The sequence below is a fragment of the Scyliorhinus torazame genome, chromosome 2, assembly GCF_047496885.1.
Source record: "Scyliorhinus torazame isolate Kashiwa2021f chromosome 2, sScyTor2.1, whole genome shotgun sequence".
Taxonomy (NCBI): Eukaryota; Metazoa; Chordata; class Chondrichthyes; order Carcharhiniformes; family Scyliorhinidae; genus Scyliorhinus; species Scyliorhinus torazame.
In genome coordinates this window covers 257,269,766-257,286,500 of record NC_092708.1, presented here as the reverse complement: position 1 = coordinate 257,286,500, position 16,735 = coordinate 257,269,766, and the positions used below count along the sequence as shown (strand labels likewise).

Genomic DNA, 16,735 nt, shown 5'->3' with positions numbered 1-16,735 from the left:
GGGGGTAGAGGATAGGTGTGTGAGATGCTCGAGAGGCCCAGCGAATCACACCCACATGTTCTGGTCATGCCCGGCACTACAGGGGTTCTGGGAGGGGGTGGCAAATGTGCTTTCGAAGGTGGTGGGGGTCCGGGTCGAACCAAGCTGGGGGTTGGCTATATTTGGGGTTGCAGAAGAGCCGGGAGTGCAGGAGGCGAGAGAGGCTGACGTGTTGGCCTTTGCGTCCCTTGTAGCCCGGCGCAGGATATTGTTCATGTGGAAGGAAGCCAAACCCCCGGGTGTGGAGACCTGGATAAACAACATGGCAGGGTTTATAAAGTTAGAACGGATTAAGTTTGTGTTAAGGGTTTCGGCTCAGGGGTTCACCAGGCGGTGGCAACCGTTCGTCGATTACCTCACAGAAAGATAGAGGGAATGGAAAAGAAGTAGACAACAGCAGCAACCCAGGGGGGAGGGCGGAGGGGGGGGGAAGGGAGGAATCGAACGGACTCTCAGAGATGTTATTGTATATGTATAATATGTATAGGTATTTGTTATAGGTAATTGTATATTGGATTTTTGGAGAGTATTTATTTTGGACAAGGCATTCATTTTTGTTCATATATTATTTATTTATTTGTTTAAAACTGTTATTTATATTGCTTTATTGTTGTGTAAAAGAAACACTACGTACTGTTATGTTTGGCCAAAAATCTTGAATAAAATATATATTTTTTAAAAAACTAAATATTTACACTTTGGACACAGAAGTGCACGGTTATCTCAGTCAACGTTGTGAGCAATCAGCAGGCACCTCAGTTCACTTGCCCTTGCTTTACATGCGTATAACTTCAGTCATACCGGTGGGAAAAAAACTACGTGGATGGACATCAGTGGAATACAGAAACTCTGCGCGTAGGCAACGGTCAATAAAATGTCTGTTTACCCACCAATGAGTTGAGGCCACAATTGAATGTCAAAGCAGGCTCCAGGGGCCAAAAAGCCTACTCCTTCCTGCTCCTATTTATTTTTTTGCTCTTTTTAAAAATGTTTCCAATTAAGGAGCAATTTAACGTGGCCAATTCACCTACCCAGCACATCTTAGGTTTGTGGGGTGAGACCCACACAGACACGCGGAGAATGTGCAAACTCCACACGGACAGTGAACCAAGGCTGGAATCGAACCCGGGTCCTCGCCGCTGTGAGGCAGCAGTGCTAACCACTGCACCAACGTACCACCTGCTCCCATTTCTGATGTGGTTTGAAGCTAGAGGGTCAGTAATTTTGTTACAGCCTCATGATTACATTATGAATGTAAGGTTTTGATAGTATCTCATGCCTGTTGTGATTATTTGGGTCATGTCCGTGCACCCCCAATTGCTCTGAGCAACTGGAGGTGTGTTTATTTTGTCTTCCAGTCACTGTCTCCCATAGTGTGGGCCTCACACATCAAAATAAATCTGCCTCATTTTTTAGACTGGCAGTAAGGAAGGTCAGTTTTCCAGTGAACATCCTGGTTGTAATCAGAGAATCCGTGCAGTGCAGGAGGCCATTCGGCCCATCAATTCTGCACTGACCCTCCGAAAGAGCACTCTACCGAGGCCCACTCCCCTGTCCTATCCCCGTAACCTAACCTACACATCTCTGGACACCAAGGGGCAATTTTGCATGGCCAATCGGATTCGATTGGTTTATTGTCGCGTGTACAGAGGTACAGTGTAAAATATTTTTTTGCGAGCAACTCAACAGATCATTAAGTACATGAAAATAAAAGAAAAAGGAAAATACATAATAGGGCAACACAAGGCACACAATGCAACTACATAACACTGGCACCGGGTGATGCATACGGGGGTGTAGTTTTAATCAGGTCAGTCCGTAAGAGGGTCGTTTAGGAGTCTGGTAACGGCGGGCAGGAAGCTGTTTTTGAGTCTGTTCGTGCATGTTCTCAGACTTTTGTATTTCCTGCCCGATGGAAGAAGTTGAAAGAGTAAGCCGGGTGGGAGGGGTCTTTGATTATGCTGCCCACTTTGATTATGCAATCCACCTAACCTGCACATCTTTGGACTAACTTTGGGGCTAACTAATTAATAGCAAAGAGATTCAGCGACAGTTGTGTGGCTGCTGTAGCTCAGAAAGGTAGCCCTTTCGCCAAGTCACAAGGTTCTGGATTCAAGTCCCACTCCAGGACATGAGCTTAGAAATCAAGGCTAACACCTCAGTGCAGTTATGAGCACTTGCTGTATTGCCAGAGATGCCGTATTTCAAATAAAACGGTAGACTGAGCCGCCATCTACCTGCTCTGATGGATGCAAGAGATCCCATGGGACCATTTTGAAGATGCAGGTGAGTTATCCTTGATGCCGTGGCCAATATTTATCCCTCAATCAACAGCACAAACAGATTATCTGATTATCACATCACTGTCTGTTCTAAGTTTGTGGTGTGCAAAAACAGGCAATTGCATTCTCTATATTAAATCAGTGACTACACTTCCAACAAGTTGTCTGTAAAGTGCCTCGAGACATCAGGTGGTCCTGAAAGGTGCTATGCAAATACAAGTCTTTCCTTCCAATGTCATGATGCAATGTCATTGCATCATTATGAATTCAGATATTTTTATTCAAATTTTCACAAAATATCAACAAAATACAGAAAGAAAAGAACAAACGCCCCCTCCATATACATAAATAAACAGCCTTCATCAACACAAAGGCCAAAATACACGCTCACTCAACAAAAACGAACCAGCCCCCCGCCCCCTCCTGTTGCTGCCGCTGCTTACCATCTTCTAACTTTCTGCCAGGAAGTCTAAGAACGGTTACCACCGCCTGAAGAACCCTTGTACCGATCCCCTTAAGGTGAATTTCACCCTCTCCAATTTAATAAACCCCGCCATATCGCTGATCCAGGATTCCACGCTTGGGGGCCTCGCATCCTTCCACTGAAGAAGAATCCTTTGCCGGGCTACCAGGGACGCAAAGGCCAGAATACCGGCCTCTTTCGCCCCCTGCACTCCCGGCTCCTCTGCCACCCGAAATATTGCGAGCCCCCAGCCCGACTTGACCCTGGAATCTACCACCCTTGACACCGTCCTCGCTACACCCTTCCAAAAGTCCTCCAGTGCTGGGCAAGCCCAGAACATGTGGGTGCGATTTGCTGGGCTCCCTGAGCACCTAACACACCTGTCCTCGCACTCAAAGAACCGGCTTATCCGTGCCCCAGTCATGTGGGCCCTGTGCAGCACCTTAAATTGTATGAGGCTGAGCCTCGCGCAAGAGGAGGAAGAGTTCACCCTCCCCAGGGCATCTGCCCACGTTCCCTCGTCAATCTCCTCTCCCAACTCCTCCTCCCACTTACTCTTTAGCTCCTCCACCTCTGCATCACCTGATACATTGCCGAGATCCTTCCCTCTCCAACCCACACCCCCGACATCACCCTATCCTGGACCCCACATGGCGGCAACAGTGGGAACTCCCCCACCTGCCACCGAACAAACACCCTTACCTGCATATGTCTGAAGGTGTTCCCCGGGGGGAGCCCAAACTTCTCCTCCAGCTCACCCAAGCTCGCGAACTTCCCGTCCACAACAGGTCCCCCATCCTTCTAATACCTACCCTGTGCCAGCTCAGAAACCCTCCGTCCATCCTCCCCGGGACAAACTGGTGGTTCCCCCGAATCGGGGACCACACCGAGGCCCCCACCTCCCCCCCTGTGACGTCTACATTGCCGCAAAATTATGAGGGTAGCCGCCACCACCGGGCTCGTAGTATACCTCGTTGGAGGGCAGCGGCGCCGTCACCAGCGCCTCCAGACTCGTGCCCACATAGGACGCCACCTCTAGCCTCTTCCATGCCGCCTCATCCCCCTCCATCACCCACTTACGCACCATCTGGGGCTGTTTAGCACAGGGCTAAATTGCTGGCTTTGAAAGCAGACCAATTCCCGTAAAAGCCTCCCTGAACAGGCGCTGGAATGTGGCGACTAGGGGCGTTTCACAGTAACTTCATTTGAAGCCTACTTGTGACAATAAGCGATTTTCATTTAATTTCCATCGCCACGTTGGCGGCCCAATAATACCCACAGAGGTTAGGCAGCGCCAGCGCCAGCACCCCCCCCCCCCCCCCCCATCCCTGCAACGCTCCAGGAACACCCTTCTCACCCTCGGGGTCTTCTGTGCCCACACAAACCCCATAACTCTCCTGTTAACCCGCTTGAAGAAGGCCCTAGGGATCAGAATGGGGAGGCATTGGAATAGGAACAAAAACCTCGGGAGCACCGTCATTTTAACTGACTGCACTCTACCCGCCAGGGAGAGTGGCAGCACGTCCCACCTATTAAACTCCTCCTCCATCTGCTCCACCAGCCTCGTGAAGTTAAGCTTACGTAGGGACCCCCAGCTCCTAGCCACCTGGGCCCCCAGGTATCTGAAACTCCTCTTCGCTCTTTTTAGCGGGAGCTCACCAATCCCCCTCTCCTGGTCCCCTGGATGCACTACGAACAACTCGCTCTTCCCCATATTAAGCTTGTACCCGGAGAAATCTCCAAACTCCCTAAGGATCCTCATCACCTCCGGCATTCCCCCCACCGGGTGCGCCACATAAAGCAGCAAATCATCCGCAGAGCGACACCCGATGCTCCTCTCCGCCCCCGCCCCCCCCCCCCCCCCCCCCCCCCCACCCGCCCCCTCCAATTCCTCGACTCCCTCAATGCCATGGCCAGGGGTTCAATCGCCAGCTCAAAGAGCAGGGGACACCCCTGCCTCGTCCCCCTGTATAGCCGGAAATACTCTGACCTCCTGTTCGTGGCCACGTTCGCCACCGGGGCCTCATACAGCAGCCTCACCCACCTGACGAAGCCCTCCCCGAACCTTTTCAACACCTCCCACAGGTACCCCCACGCCACCCTATCAAAGGCCTTCTCCGCATCCATCGCCGCCACTATCTCCGCCTCCCCTTCTATCGCCGGCATCATTATAACATTCAAGAGCCTCCGTACATTAGTATTCAACTGCCTCCCTTTCACGAACCCCATCTGATCCTCGTGTATGACCTGCGGCACACAGTCCTCTATCCGCATGGCCAAAATCTTTGCCAGCAACTTTGCATCTACATTTAAGAGTGAGATCGGCCTACATGACCCACACTGTCGGGGATCCTTGTCCCGCTTCAGGATCAGGGAAATCAGCGCTCTAGACATCGTCGGGGGCAGAACCCCCCCTTCCCTTGCCTCGTTGAAGGTCCTTACCAACAGCGGGCCCAGCAGGTCCGCATACTTCTTGTAAAATTCAACCGGGAATCCATCCGGCCCCGGTGCCTTCCCCACCTGCATGTTCCCTATCCCTTTGATGAACTCCTCCAACCCAACCGGCGCCCCAACCCCGCCACCTGCCCCTCCTCCACCCTCGGAAACCTCAGCCGGTCCAGGAAGCGACCCATCCCTCCCTCTTCCAGTGGGGGCTCAGACCGGTACAGTTCCTCGTTGAAGTCCCTGAAGACCCCATTGATGCCCACCGCACTTCGCACCGTGTTCCCTCCTCCATCCCTAAATTCAGATATTTATTATGTTAATGCTAATGCCAACAACACACTGCACAAAACATCAAAGCACAGACACGTGATGCAGTTCTAAGCATTTGGGAAAGCCATGCTTTTAAGCTATTTGTCTATGACCCAGTTGAAATGTAAAAGGCCCTTTTGGCTTTGCGAAAAGCCTGAAAATTGAATGCCCTGAACCTCATTAGCCACTGGCTCCCCAGCATTGAATCATTTTCTGAACCTATCTTCATACTAAATACCTCTTTGAGCTGAATGGTCAAGAGATTTGTAAGGAAGCAGTCTGTAGTTGTTACAATGAATCAGTGTCGATTACAAAGAAATCTGTTCAGCTGGGATTTGGGGAATATCAAACAGACCATTTGGCAATCAGCCTGCAAGGCTTATCGAGCTCTACTAAAGCTGACTAATCAATGTTTATGTTACATAATCCCTGGAATTATCAGTCAAATCCCTGGCATCACAACTTCATTAGGCGAAGCAAGGCAGAATTGAAGAGCACTCCACAACTGGCTTTGATTCAAAAAGCTCTCTGTTGTTGGATGAATTTTGAGAGAGAAAAATAAATTAAAGCAAAACAATACAGTACAATGGCCCTACTTTATCCACACTAACAGAGCAGGCTTCACTGAGATCCATTGCATTGCACTCTTTGCATGTCTACAATATTACAAGGAAGAAAGGGTTAAGAGGCCACACTAACTATCCAAGGATATAGGGACTGAGTGGTCCCGGACAGGCCTTTCAAATGCCGAGTGCATTGGTAACAGAGAGAATGTACTAAATGGCAGCTAGTAGCACAGCATAATGATGTGTGCAGTTGCCGAGACACCAGCAAGGTTACTAAGAACAGGAAAATGCCATTAAGCAGAACAAACATCTTTTTTTGAAAGATCAATTCCAGTTCTTTGCCATGTTGTTCAATCTTTAAGAACATGTACAACTCACTCTCACAATTAAACTGGCTGCTCCAATGGAGTTTCTCAATAGCTTATTTAACAACTGGACTGATGTTTGGATGAAAAGTTCCTATTGACTTTCATTTTCACTCCGAGCTCCCCCATGTTTCACCAATGTTTCCCTCCACCACAATAACTAATTCACCTGAATCAACAATCCATGAGCTGGCACTCAAAAGCATTTAGGCCTGATAAGAGTTTGTGAATTAGACCAAACTTTTGTTTGCTTTAGTTATTTCCCGACACATTTCCATTGTATTCTTGGTTGCTACAACCTGTGTGCGCCTGCATACCTTATTTATTTTTAAATAAATTTAGAGTACCCAATTCTTTTGTTTCAATTAAGGGGCAATTTAGCGTGGCCAATCCACCTACCCTGCTCATATTTGGGTTGTGGGGTTGAAACCCACGCAGACAAGGGGAGAATGTGCAAACTCCACACGGACAGTGATCCGGGGCCGGGATCAAACCGGGGTCCTTGGCATCATGAGGCAGCAGTGCTAACCACTGCGCCACCATGCGGCCTTAATCTGCATACCTGAGATAAGGATACCATCTGCAAAGAACCAGGAGCTGAACCAGTAAATATAGCGCTGGGTAAAGAACTTGTTGATAATCCTTAAATATTAGCTGTGAATTTGTGGAGACAGATCTGAACTTACTACCAAATACCTTTTTGCAGATGAGTGGAGATTTTTATTATTTATCACACTAACCTGAGACTTTTGAGCGGCTGTGATTGAAGTTGGGATACAAATGAAGGGAAGAAGGAAAGCAGTATCCACAGTCCCGCCAACTACCTCAGGTGGAGTGTTTCTTTGGTACTTCACCCATGTTTCTGAAAACAAAGCCCACTGTCAAGGCCACAATCACTTTGCTTTACCAGACTCCTTTTGACTAAAGGAACAGAGACTAACTTGGCCTGAAGTGGGCAGTAAGCTTGAAGAGAACATGGTCCTTTTGGTACTATAAGACGATAAGACATAGGAGCAGAATTAGGCCATTCGGCCCATTGGGTCTGTTCCGCCATTCAATCATGGCTGATGTGTTTCTTATGCCCTGCCTTCTCCCCATTACTCCTGAACCCCTTACTAATCAAGCTGTGTTTCCAAGTAACAAGGAGAGAAGCTGTTGCTATAGGTATGCCCATGGCTGCTTTAGCAACACTCATCATTACAGCTCTCCGGTGGCACAGTGATTAGCACTGCTGTCTCAAGGCGCCGAGGACCAGGGTTTGATCGTGGAACGTGTGGAGTTTGCACATACTCCCCGTGTCTGCGTGGGTCTCAGCCCCACACCCAAAGATGTGCAGGCTAGGTGGATTGGCCACGCTAAATAGTCGCTTCATTGGAATTTTAAAAAAAAAAATCATGACTGCTCTCTCCAGCTCCAAAAACACAGCTTTACATCTGAAAGCACCAACTAATTTCTGTGCACACCAGCATGCTTGTAATATATTACCAACTGACCATTCTTCATTTGTGAGCATAAACCATGGGGCATGGGCTTTAGCCCAGGAGGGGCAGGGGTGTGGGGTGCTGTTGCTGCTATGTTTGGGAACCCTGGAATAATGGCTTCCCGAATGACCTTGTGCTCAGGGAGCAGAAGGGGGTTGGGTGCAAAAATGGTAGTTTGGGGAGGCCTAACAGTGTCAAGAGGACAGGTTATGTTGCCAGTGCACAGGGAGTAGACTGATTGCTGGGAATGTGGGGGAAAGGTAGCTTGTTGGGGCTGGAAGAAACAATTCTGCTCCTCTTGACCCACAAGCAATACCGTAAAGGCACATACCTCATGAATTAGGCTTTTCTCATCTCCTTTGACCTGCCAGATTTCTTGGTCATAGGAAATGAAGTTGATGTGAGCAAAACATAATGACTGTTAAAATGAAGGCAGGAAGCTTCAAGATAATATTCAATTAATAAATTGACTTCCCATGAATAGATTGTTCATCTGCCCCTCCTCCCACCTCTATTAAAACCAGAAGGGGGCGGGTTCCTGTTTCTAGATTTTTTTTGCATTTCTGTGCTTGTCCAATGTGTGTACATGCATACTTGGCAGCATGAATCACTGAATGGTGTTCAGGAGCCCCAGCTAACTACCTCAATCTTTAGCTTAGGGTAGGGAAAAATCAACTATAGAGTTAATGCTGCTATCTTGATTTCAATCAACCCACTCAGTATTATAGTTGTTACTACCAGCTCCTAAACCAGGTGGAACAATTACTCACAAGGCTCAGAGGAGAAGCTGCACCTTTAGCTCACTAGAAATTAGCTGTAGCTGGCAAACGGCTTTGGAGTTTTGATGCATTGGGCATTGACTGTTAGGATACCAGTTTGAGTATGTAATTTGCCACACTGTATTTCCAGTCTCAGCCACGGCATCGTGAAGTAGCACACCAAACAGGAGACAGATGTTTCTCCTGGGACACATTGGACACCTTTCCTACATTTGCTGGATGCCATGCAGTGAACAGTGGTGGAAGATCCTGGGAGTAAAGCCCCGCCTGACCAGGTTAAATGCGACACAAAAAGATTGATCAAAATTGTTTTATCATCAAATTTTTTTTTTTTTTGGTAAACTATTTTTATTCTCCATTTTCACATTTTCTTCAGAATTTACACCCCACCCACAAGCAGTAAACGGTATCAAATACAAAGTCAATCCCCTTATCAACAACAACGATCCCATCCTCCCACTACCCCAAACAACGCCCCGCCTGACAATATAAGCATCAAATAAAACAAACCCTCCCACGGTGGGAAAAACAAAGGGAAAAAAAAAGAAAAAGGAATCAGGAATCGCATATGGTCACCATTGACCTATAGAGTCCCCCCCCCCCCCCCCCCCTCCCTAACATTCAATGCCATCCAATCCCCGAAAGAGTACCGTAAACGACACCCATGAATTGTAACCCCCCCCCCCCCCCCCCCACCCCTCGCCTCCACTTCCTCCCCCCAACCTTTGTTCCTTCCCCCCAACTTTCCAACCCGGCTAGACTCATCGGACCTATTCTGCCAGGCTCCAATGGCCGCAGCCCCTCCACCCACCTCACTCCCGTTCACTGGCCAGCTTAAACCGGCCAGCGTGGAGGCCCCCGCCCGGGTCTCTTTCCCCTTTGCCCGGTCCCAGGAAAACCAAGAAATCACCTTTAGCACACAAACCCCGCATACACACCCAAGCCACAAAGAACCAACATTGCAAGTGAAAATCCCATCTCTTCCCTTGTCCAAATATATATAACGTTGGCTCATTTAGCACATACACCCGCCGCAGTGAAAAAATACAATTACATGAGGCTACATCGGTACATGACCATTTCTCAATTCAGCCGCAGTCCTTCTGCCTTCGCAAACTCTTCCGCTGCTTCCACCGTCCCGAAATAAAAGTGCATGGATTTGTAGGTCACCCTCAACTTAGCTGGGTATACTATGCCGCACTGCACCTTACTGATGTACAGCGCCTTCTTCACCCGGCTGAAGGCAGCCCACATCCTCGCCAGCTAAGTCCTGATATACGAGTATACCAGCTCCAGCCCACTGCACCACCCGCTTCTGCTTTGCCCAGCACAGGACCTTCTCCTTCACACTGTACCTACGAAAAGAGTCACTACTCTTGGCGGCTCACTCTCCTTTGGTAAAGGCCTCCACGACCGATAAGCCCGATCCAGTTAATATCGGGAGGGATCATCCCCCTCCCCCAATAGCTTTGCCAACATCGTGGCAAAATACTCAGTCGGCCTCGGGCCTTCCACTCCTTCGGGAAGACCCACAATACTCAGATTCTGTCGCCTGGATCTGTTTTCCAAGTCGTCCATTTTGGCTCGCAGACACTTGTTGATCTCTATCACCTTCCGCATCTCCTTCCCCATCGAGGTAAGTTGATCACTGTGCTGCAATAATGACTCTTCCACTTCCTTCAGCGCCTCGCCTTGCTCCCGCACCTCCGCCACTGCGTTCAATACCGCCGCCCCCACCGGGGCAATCGCCTCCTCCACCAGCACTTTCAATACCACCCCCATCTCCTTTCTCATTGCCTCCATGTGTTTTGTGAACTGCCTTTCGCGTTCCGCGGCCATCACCTTAGTCATTTCTTCAGCCGTGGGCAATGCGGCCTCCCCTGGTGCCCCAGCCTCCACTTTTTTTGCCGTCCCCGCAGTGACCTTTCCACTCCCCGACGGACTTTCAGCCGCATTTTTCACGGCCTTTCTTTTACTTATTTTCGACATTTCCCTTCACTGTGCCTTCTCCCTGCTTTTGCCGCCTCCGTTGCCCCTGGGACCGGACGTTAAACCCCGAAAATGCCGTTTCCGAACGGGAGCCCTCCAATGTGCGGTTGCCTCCCGCCCCCCGTCACCGGAAGCCCGTTTTATCATCAAATTATTTAAAACTTGATACAAACACATTTCAAAAGATGGGCAAATAATCCTGTGTACTTTGGTTTGTGGGAGACAATGTGTGTAATTTACTGCCTACTTCACTGTGATCCAACCACACCATTAAGGTTTAGGTTCCCCTGTTTTTAGTAAAACAAAGCAGTGGCGTGGCAGGCAATAGCTTGTGGAATGGTTCGTGCACAAGATCAAAAATAAATTGGCTTGTTCGGAAAGGACTGCTTCAATCCTTCTTATTACAGTGTGCATTATTTTCCAAGATAAAGCACTAATTATATATATTGTACATCATACAAGTCTATCGAATAGTGTACATATCTATACTCCTATTCTGTCACATTTCTCAAATTAACATATAGGATAGAAAATCCCAATACAACCTTTATAATAGGAAAGCCACTTCTAGATTTCTCAGCATTTGGTTCTCCATATTGCTTGAATCATGCAAAATGCTTTTTGAAACAAAAAAAATCACATGCCAATTTAGCTCATAATGTCCAGAATAAACTTCTAATTTAATATTTTATAATATTAGACTTTTCACAATAATATTGAGAGAAGACTTTTAACTCCCAAAAATGTAATGGGTTTTGCAACTGCAAGTCTTTACCCCTCGGAACCTTGCTTAGAAATCCTGGGCGGCCGCGTTTCTCGACGGCGTCAACACAGCCTCAGGATCAGCAATTCTGGCCCCTACAGGGGGATAGCACGGCACTGGAGAGGCCCACACCACTCCAGCTGCTGATCCCGGCGTCAACTGGGCGCCACGGGGTCCGCGCATGCGCAGTGGCTCCCTTCTCCGCGCTGGCCCTGACGCAACATGGCATAGGACTAAAGGGGCCGGCACGGAAGAAAGGAGGCCCCCAGCCCGAGAGGCTGGCCCCCGATCGCTGTCCAGGCCACAACAGAGGCCCCCCCCGGGTCGATCCCCCCCCCCCCCCCCCCCCCCCGGGTCGATCCCCCCCCCCCCCCCCCCCCCCCGCCGGACCCTTCTACCTTCTACGCCAAGGCCCCGTCAGCTGAGAGCAGTTTAGAACGGTGCTGGCAGGACTCGGGTTTTTTGCTACGGCCGCTCGGCTCACCCTGGGGTGGGGGGGCCACGTAGAACGGCCCCCGACTGGCGCCGCGCCGGCGCCAATGGCGCTGATTCCCCGCTCTGCGGAGCATCGCGTTCAGGCTCGATTAGTGCCATTCGCAAGGATTCTCCGGCCCGGCCCTAGAGAATCCCGCCCCCTGCTCTCGTAAAGGGCGGGGCTGTTATATTTATTCATTAAATTATTCATTGTCTTTTAGTATCATTTTAATATTTTACTTCAAGGTGTTAGCCTGTCTCAAAACCTCGGGCTACATCTTTTTAACTCTTAAAAGATTTTTCAACAACATCCATGAATTCTGCCTTAACTCGAATCACATCCAAGCACCCTGAATTGTGTTATATTTCACACACAAGGCACTCTTGGGTCTCTCGAGTTAGACGGCTATTTTGCTTAATGTGGGAAGATGGTGGGTTGAATCTACGTCATGTTATCAGTTTGCACAATATGGCACAGAAGTTACTAAGCGGGCACTGGAGCTATTCTCTGCAAGCGAGAAAAAAAGTGGATTGCGGAGTATCACTAATAATTGGTTTCTGACACCTCCCGGTAACCATTTACAAAAGGAATTGACAGCAGGTTAGAAGCCAGGGGTGAGCCAAGGTCTGAAAGAACAGGGGGACTAAAATTACTTATAGAAAAATCTAGCTGAAAAATACACACATTTTCATAGAATTATCTTTTCATCCCTTGTGAAGGGTTCTTTACCTTCTCTGCATTCTGCACATTTATCACATCAAAGGAACCATCTTCATTCACCTTATATGTTGCAGGCTGGAAGAATTCTGCAAAACCAACAACAGGCCTGAGTTTCATTGACTAGCCCAGATCTCAATGTTGCATTTAAGACACCAGTGGCATTCCCCATACACGGTATTTCCGACAGAACTGGCTGAACGACTGAACTATGGTGGAAAATGGTAATTTCTGCTCATTTCTCATCTACTGAGCCTCTGATTTCAGTCATACCACAAGCAGGAAAGGCCGACAGGAGGGAAGCAACAGCCCACAGAGAGGGAAAGACATTTGGTGGGATTGGCTCTTGTGCATGTTGTGGCGTTTGAGTCAACGAGAGTACTCCTTGGTGACTGGGAGGAGGTCCCGTCTAACTCCTCAAATGCAGATAATGCAGTCTTGGCTTGACCAACCAGCAGGGTTAGCGCTAAATGTCGCTGCTAAAAGGAAAGCAAATGTGGAAAACAATCTCATGGTCCAGGTATGAAGATGTAAGGAAACAAAAGATTAGGAGCAGCAGCCAAATATTTAATCAAAGAAGTGAGTTTTAAGAAGGGACTGAAAGGAGTAAAGGGAAGTGGAGGGGCTTAGAGAAGGGATTCTGGAGTGTGGGGCACGGACAGCAGAAGTCACAGCTGCCATTTAAGTGAATAGCGAAGGGAAAACACACAGTTGTAGAAATGCAGGGTTCTAAGCCTGGAGAAGGTTACAGAGATAGAACAAAGCAAAGACGTTAAGGAATCTGGAGGTGACAAAAGCATGGGTGAGACATTCATCGGCAGCACATGAACAGAGGCAGAGGTGGAGATGTCAAATGTTTTGGAAATGGAAGTAAGTGACCTGTATGAAGATATTGGGTTATAAGCTCATCGTAGATTCAAAAAAGCCATTGGGATTACAAGCAGTCTGCTTCAGTCTGAGGTGGCGCTGAGAGAAGATATGGAGTCTGTGGTGAGGTTCAAAGCCAATGTCGGTCCTCCCAATGTTTAAGTGAAAGGAACTGCAGCTCATCTGAAATTGTACGTTGGACAAGCAGTCAATCTGACAAGGCACAGAGGCAATGGGGTCAAGAGGTAGTGGAGTAATAAATTTGTGTGTCACTATAGATATTGAACACATCTTCAGTTCTGTTCCAATATGCAGCATTTAGCTGAGGAAGGAGAGGAAGAAAGGTTAGATCCTTTGGGGTTCTTTGGAAATAGCAGTGCAGAGGCAAGAAAGGACTCCAATAGTGCAGATGCATGAGTAGATAAGGGAAATCACACGAAGCTGGAGAACTGAGGAGGAGTGTGGTTGGCGATGTTAAAAGGTGCACTGAAGATGAAAAGTGTGTCATTTTTGACTTAGATTAAGGCAATTTCAGTGTCAGTAATGGGGACCTGATTGAAACCGTAGGAAAGGTGAGCATGGATCTGGGAAGCAATAAGGTGTTCCAGGACAAGGGGCAACAGAAGCTGGAGATGGGTTTCAGTGTTGTACAAGGTCAGCTAGGGAAAGGGTTGGCATTTGTAAAGTTGAGGTGGATGACAAGCGGCATGGACAAGCTGGGCCAAAGGGCCTGTTTCCATGCTGTAAACATCTATGACTCTATGGCAGCAGGTATGAAAGAAGGTAGGAAGCAGTAGCAGAGGGGAGGGAATCATTTACAATGTCAGCTAGTATTGGGACCAGGAAGGGAAGTTCAGTGTTTCGTTTATTTGGAATCGCTTAGTGGGAATATGCTTCTAACCAGTGCTACATCTTTACTGGAAAGAGTTTGATGGAACAATGTAGACCAAATTAATTCCATATCATAACTGGTCGCCACACTACCTTTGGAGAGGGTGCAGAAGAGATTTACCAGGATGTTGCCTGGTTATGGAGGGCATTAGCTATGAGGAGAGGTTGAATAAACTTGGTTTGTTCTCACTGGAACGACGGAGGTTGAGGGGCGACCTGATGGAGGTCTACAAAATTATGAGGGGCATAGACAGAGTTGATAGTCAGAGGTTTTTTCCCAGGATAGAGGGGTCAATTACTAGGGGGGCATAGGTTTAAGGTGCGAGGGGCAGAAAGGTTTAGAGGAGATGTACGAGGCAAGTTTTTTTTTTTTTTTTACACAGAGGGTAGTGGGTGCCTGGAACTCGCTGCCGGAGGTGGTGGTGGAAGCAGGGACGATAGTGACGTTTAAGGGCCATCTTGACAAATACATGAATAGGATGGGAATGGAGGGATACGGACCCAGGAAGTGTAGAAGATTTTAGTTTAGACGTGCAACATGGTCGGCGCAGGCTTGAAGGGCCGAATGGCCTGTTCCTGTGCTGTACTTTTCTTTGTCCTTTGTTCTATTCCCATTTCCCTTACCGGCCAACATCATGGCGTCTGGGATTGAGACTTACAATTCACATAGAATAATGATCTGTTCGACAAATTGGCTCAGAACAACTAATCTCATTTATTTTTACGGCCAGGTTAGACAGGATTTCAGCGGTAAAGGACAGTGCTGTGAAAGCCTGACCTACCATATGGGATAAAGGGTCTGTCAGTGGGAGGGTGGAGGATAAAGTGCTTCTCTCCCGAAACCACGCAGTACAGGTTCTCATAGTGATCTTTATGCACTGAAATAAAGTTGAGAAATAAGGGTCAGTAAAATGGCACAAATGTGCAGGAAATCTAGTTCAGCCAAATCAAGCAATGAATTTACAGTATACCATGGAGAACACACACACAGTTAGCCAAGGTTGCTCATTTTCTAGTGCAGAATATATATCTACATATAGCATTGAAAAATCTTGCTTATGGCATACAAACAATCCTGGACAAGACATTTGAAAAGCTTGGCCAAGAAGTAAGTTAAGGAGAAACTGAAAGGAGAAAGAGGTAGTGAGGCAGAGGGGGTTAGAAAGGAAATTCCAGAGTTTAGGACTGAGAAGATGGAGGCACCAAATGCTCCAATGGTGGAAAAATAAAAATTGTGGATTCTCAAGAAGCCAGAATTGGAGGAGTGAGGATACCTCGGAAGGCTGGCAGAGATTAGATAAGGAGGGATGAAGCCACGGAAGGATTTGAAAATGAGGTTGGCAATGATAGAATTGGATCAGGAGCCAATGCAGTTCAGTGACCACGTGGGTGATGGTTGAATGGAACTGGGTGCTAATTAGAATACAAGTAGCAGAGTTTTGGATCAGCTCAAGTCCAGAAGGAATAATGGCATGGATGAAGGTATCAGGATGAGTTGAGATGAGGCAGGAACTTTTGGTGATTGAGTGAATCAGTGGTCGAATATTTATCCTGAGTCAAATACAACACAAAGTTTATGAACAGACTGCTTCATCCTCAGAGAGTTGCAGGAAGAGGGTTAGAGTCAATGGCTAGGGTAGGAGCTTGTGAAGGAAAGTAAAGACAATGTGATCAGTCTTCCTGAATTGAAGAACATCTTTGCTCTTTCAGGACTGGATGTCAGGCAAGCAATGTAACAAATCCTGAAAAACAGAAGGGTTGGGAGAGGTGGTGGTGAGGCGGAGGTGGGTGTCAGGCAGAGGTGGATGTCATCAGCATAGATGTGGAACCTGACATTAAGTTATTGTAAACATGCTTCATGTAAATATTTGTGATGTGAAAAACATATATAAGCACTTTATATTGAGCAGTCTATAAATATTATATAATAGTAAAATGGAAATAGGTCCACAAATTGTGTATTTCATGTTTTGCTATGATCTAATTGAATCAGTAAAATGATTTTTACGAAAATAAATCTCAAGGGTGCCTATGAGCAAATTTCCTTGTACAAGATGGAATCTGACCTTTGTTAAGCCAGTTCCCTCACAGAATAATAGTGCAGAAGAGGCCCTTTGACCCATCCAGTCTGCATCGACATATGAAAAACACCTGACCTGCCTACCTAATCCCATTTGCCAGCACTTGGCCCATAGCCTTGAATGTTATGACGTGCCAAGTGTTCATCCAGGAACCTTTTAAAGGATGTGGGGCAACCCGCTTCTACCACCCTCCCAGGCAGTGCATTCCAGATTGTCACCATCC

General features: G+C 47.7%; 1 protein-coding gene and 1 long non-coding RNA gene across 3 annotated transcripts in view; one reads left to right on the top strand and one right to left on the bottom strand.

The window, feature by feature from the left end:
* Positions 1-16,735, top strand: part of LOC140397823 (uncharacterized) — a 137,171-nt gene that overhangs the window by 61,747 nt on the left and 58,689 nt on the right. Inside the window, exon 2 of the long non-coding RNA XR_011937259.1 lies at positions 8,860-9,004. This is a non-coding gene — a long non-coding RNA (uncharacterized lncRNA). The remainder of the gene's footprint in view (positions 1-8,859; positions 9,005-16,735) is intronic.
* Positions 1-16,735, bottom strand: part of jmjd7 (jumonji domain containing 7) — a 47,857-nt gene that overhangs the window by 20,333 nt on the left and 10,789 nt on the right. For both annotated transcript variants that reach the window (XM_072486186.1, XM_072486185.1), the window contains exons 5-6: positions 15,214-15,309; positions 12,686-12,762 (exon numbers count right to left, since the gene is read on the bottom strand). In XM_072486186.1, coding sequence (XP_072342287.1) covers positions 12,686-12,762; positions 15,214-15,309 — 173 coding nt within the window. The remainder of the gene's footprint in view (positions 1-12,685; positions 12,763-15,213; positions 15,310-16,735) is intronic.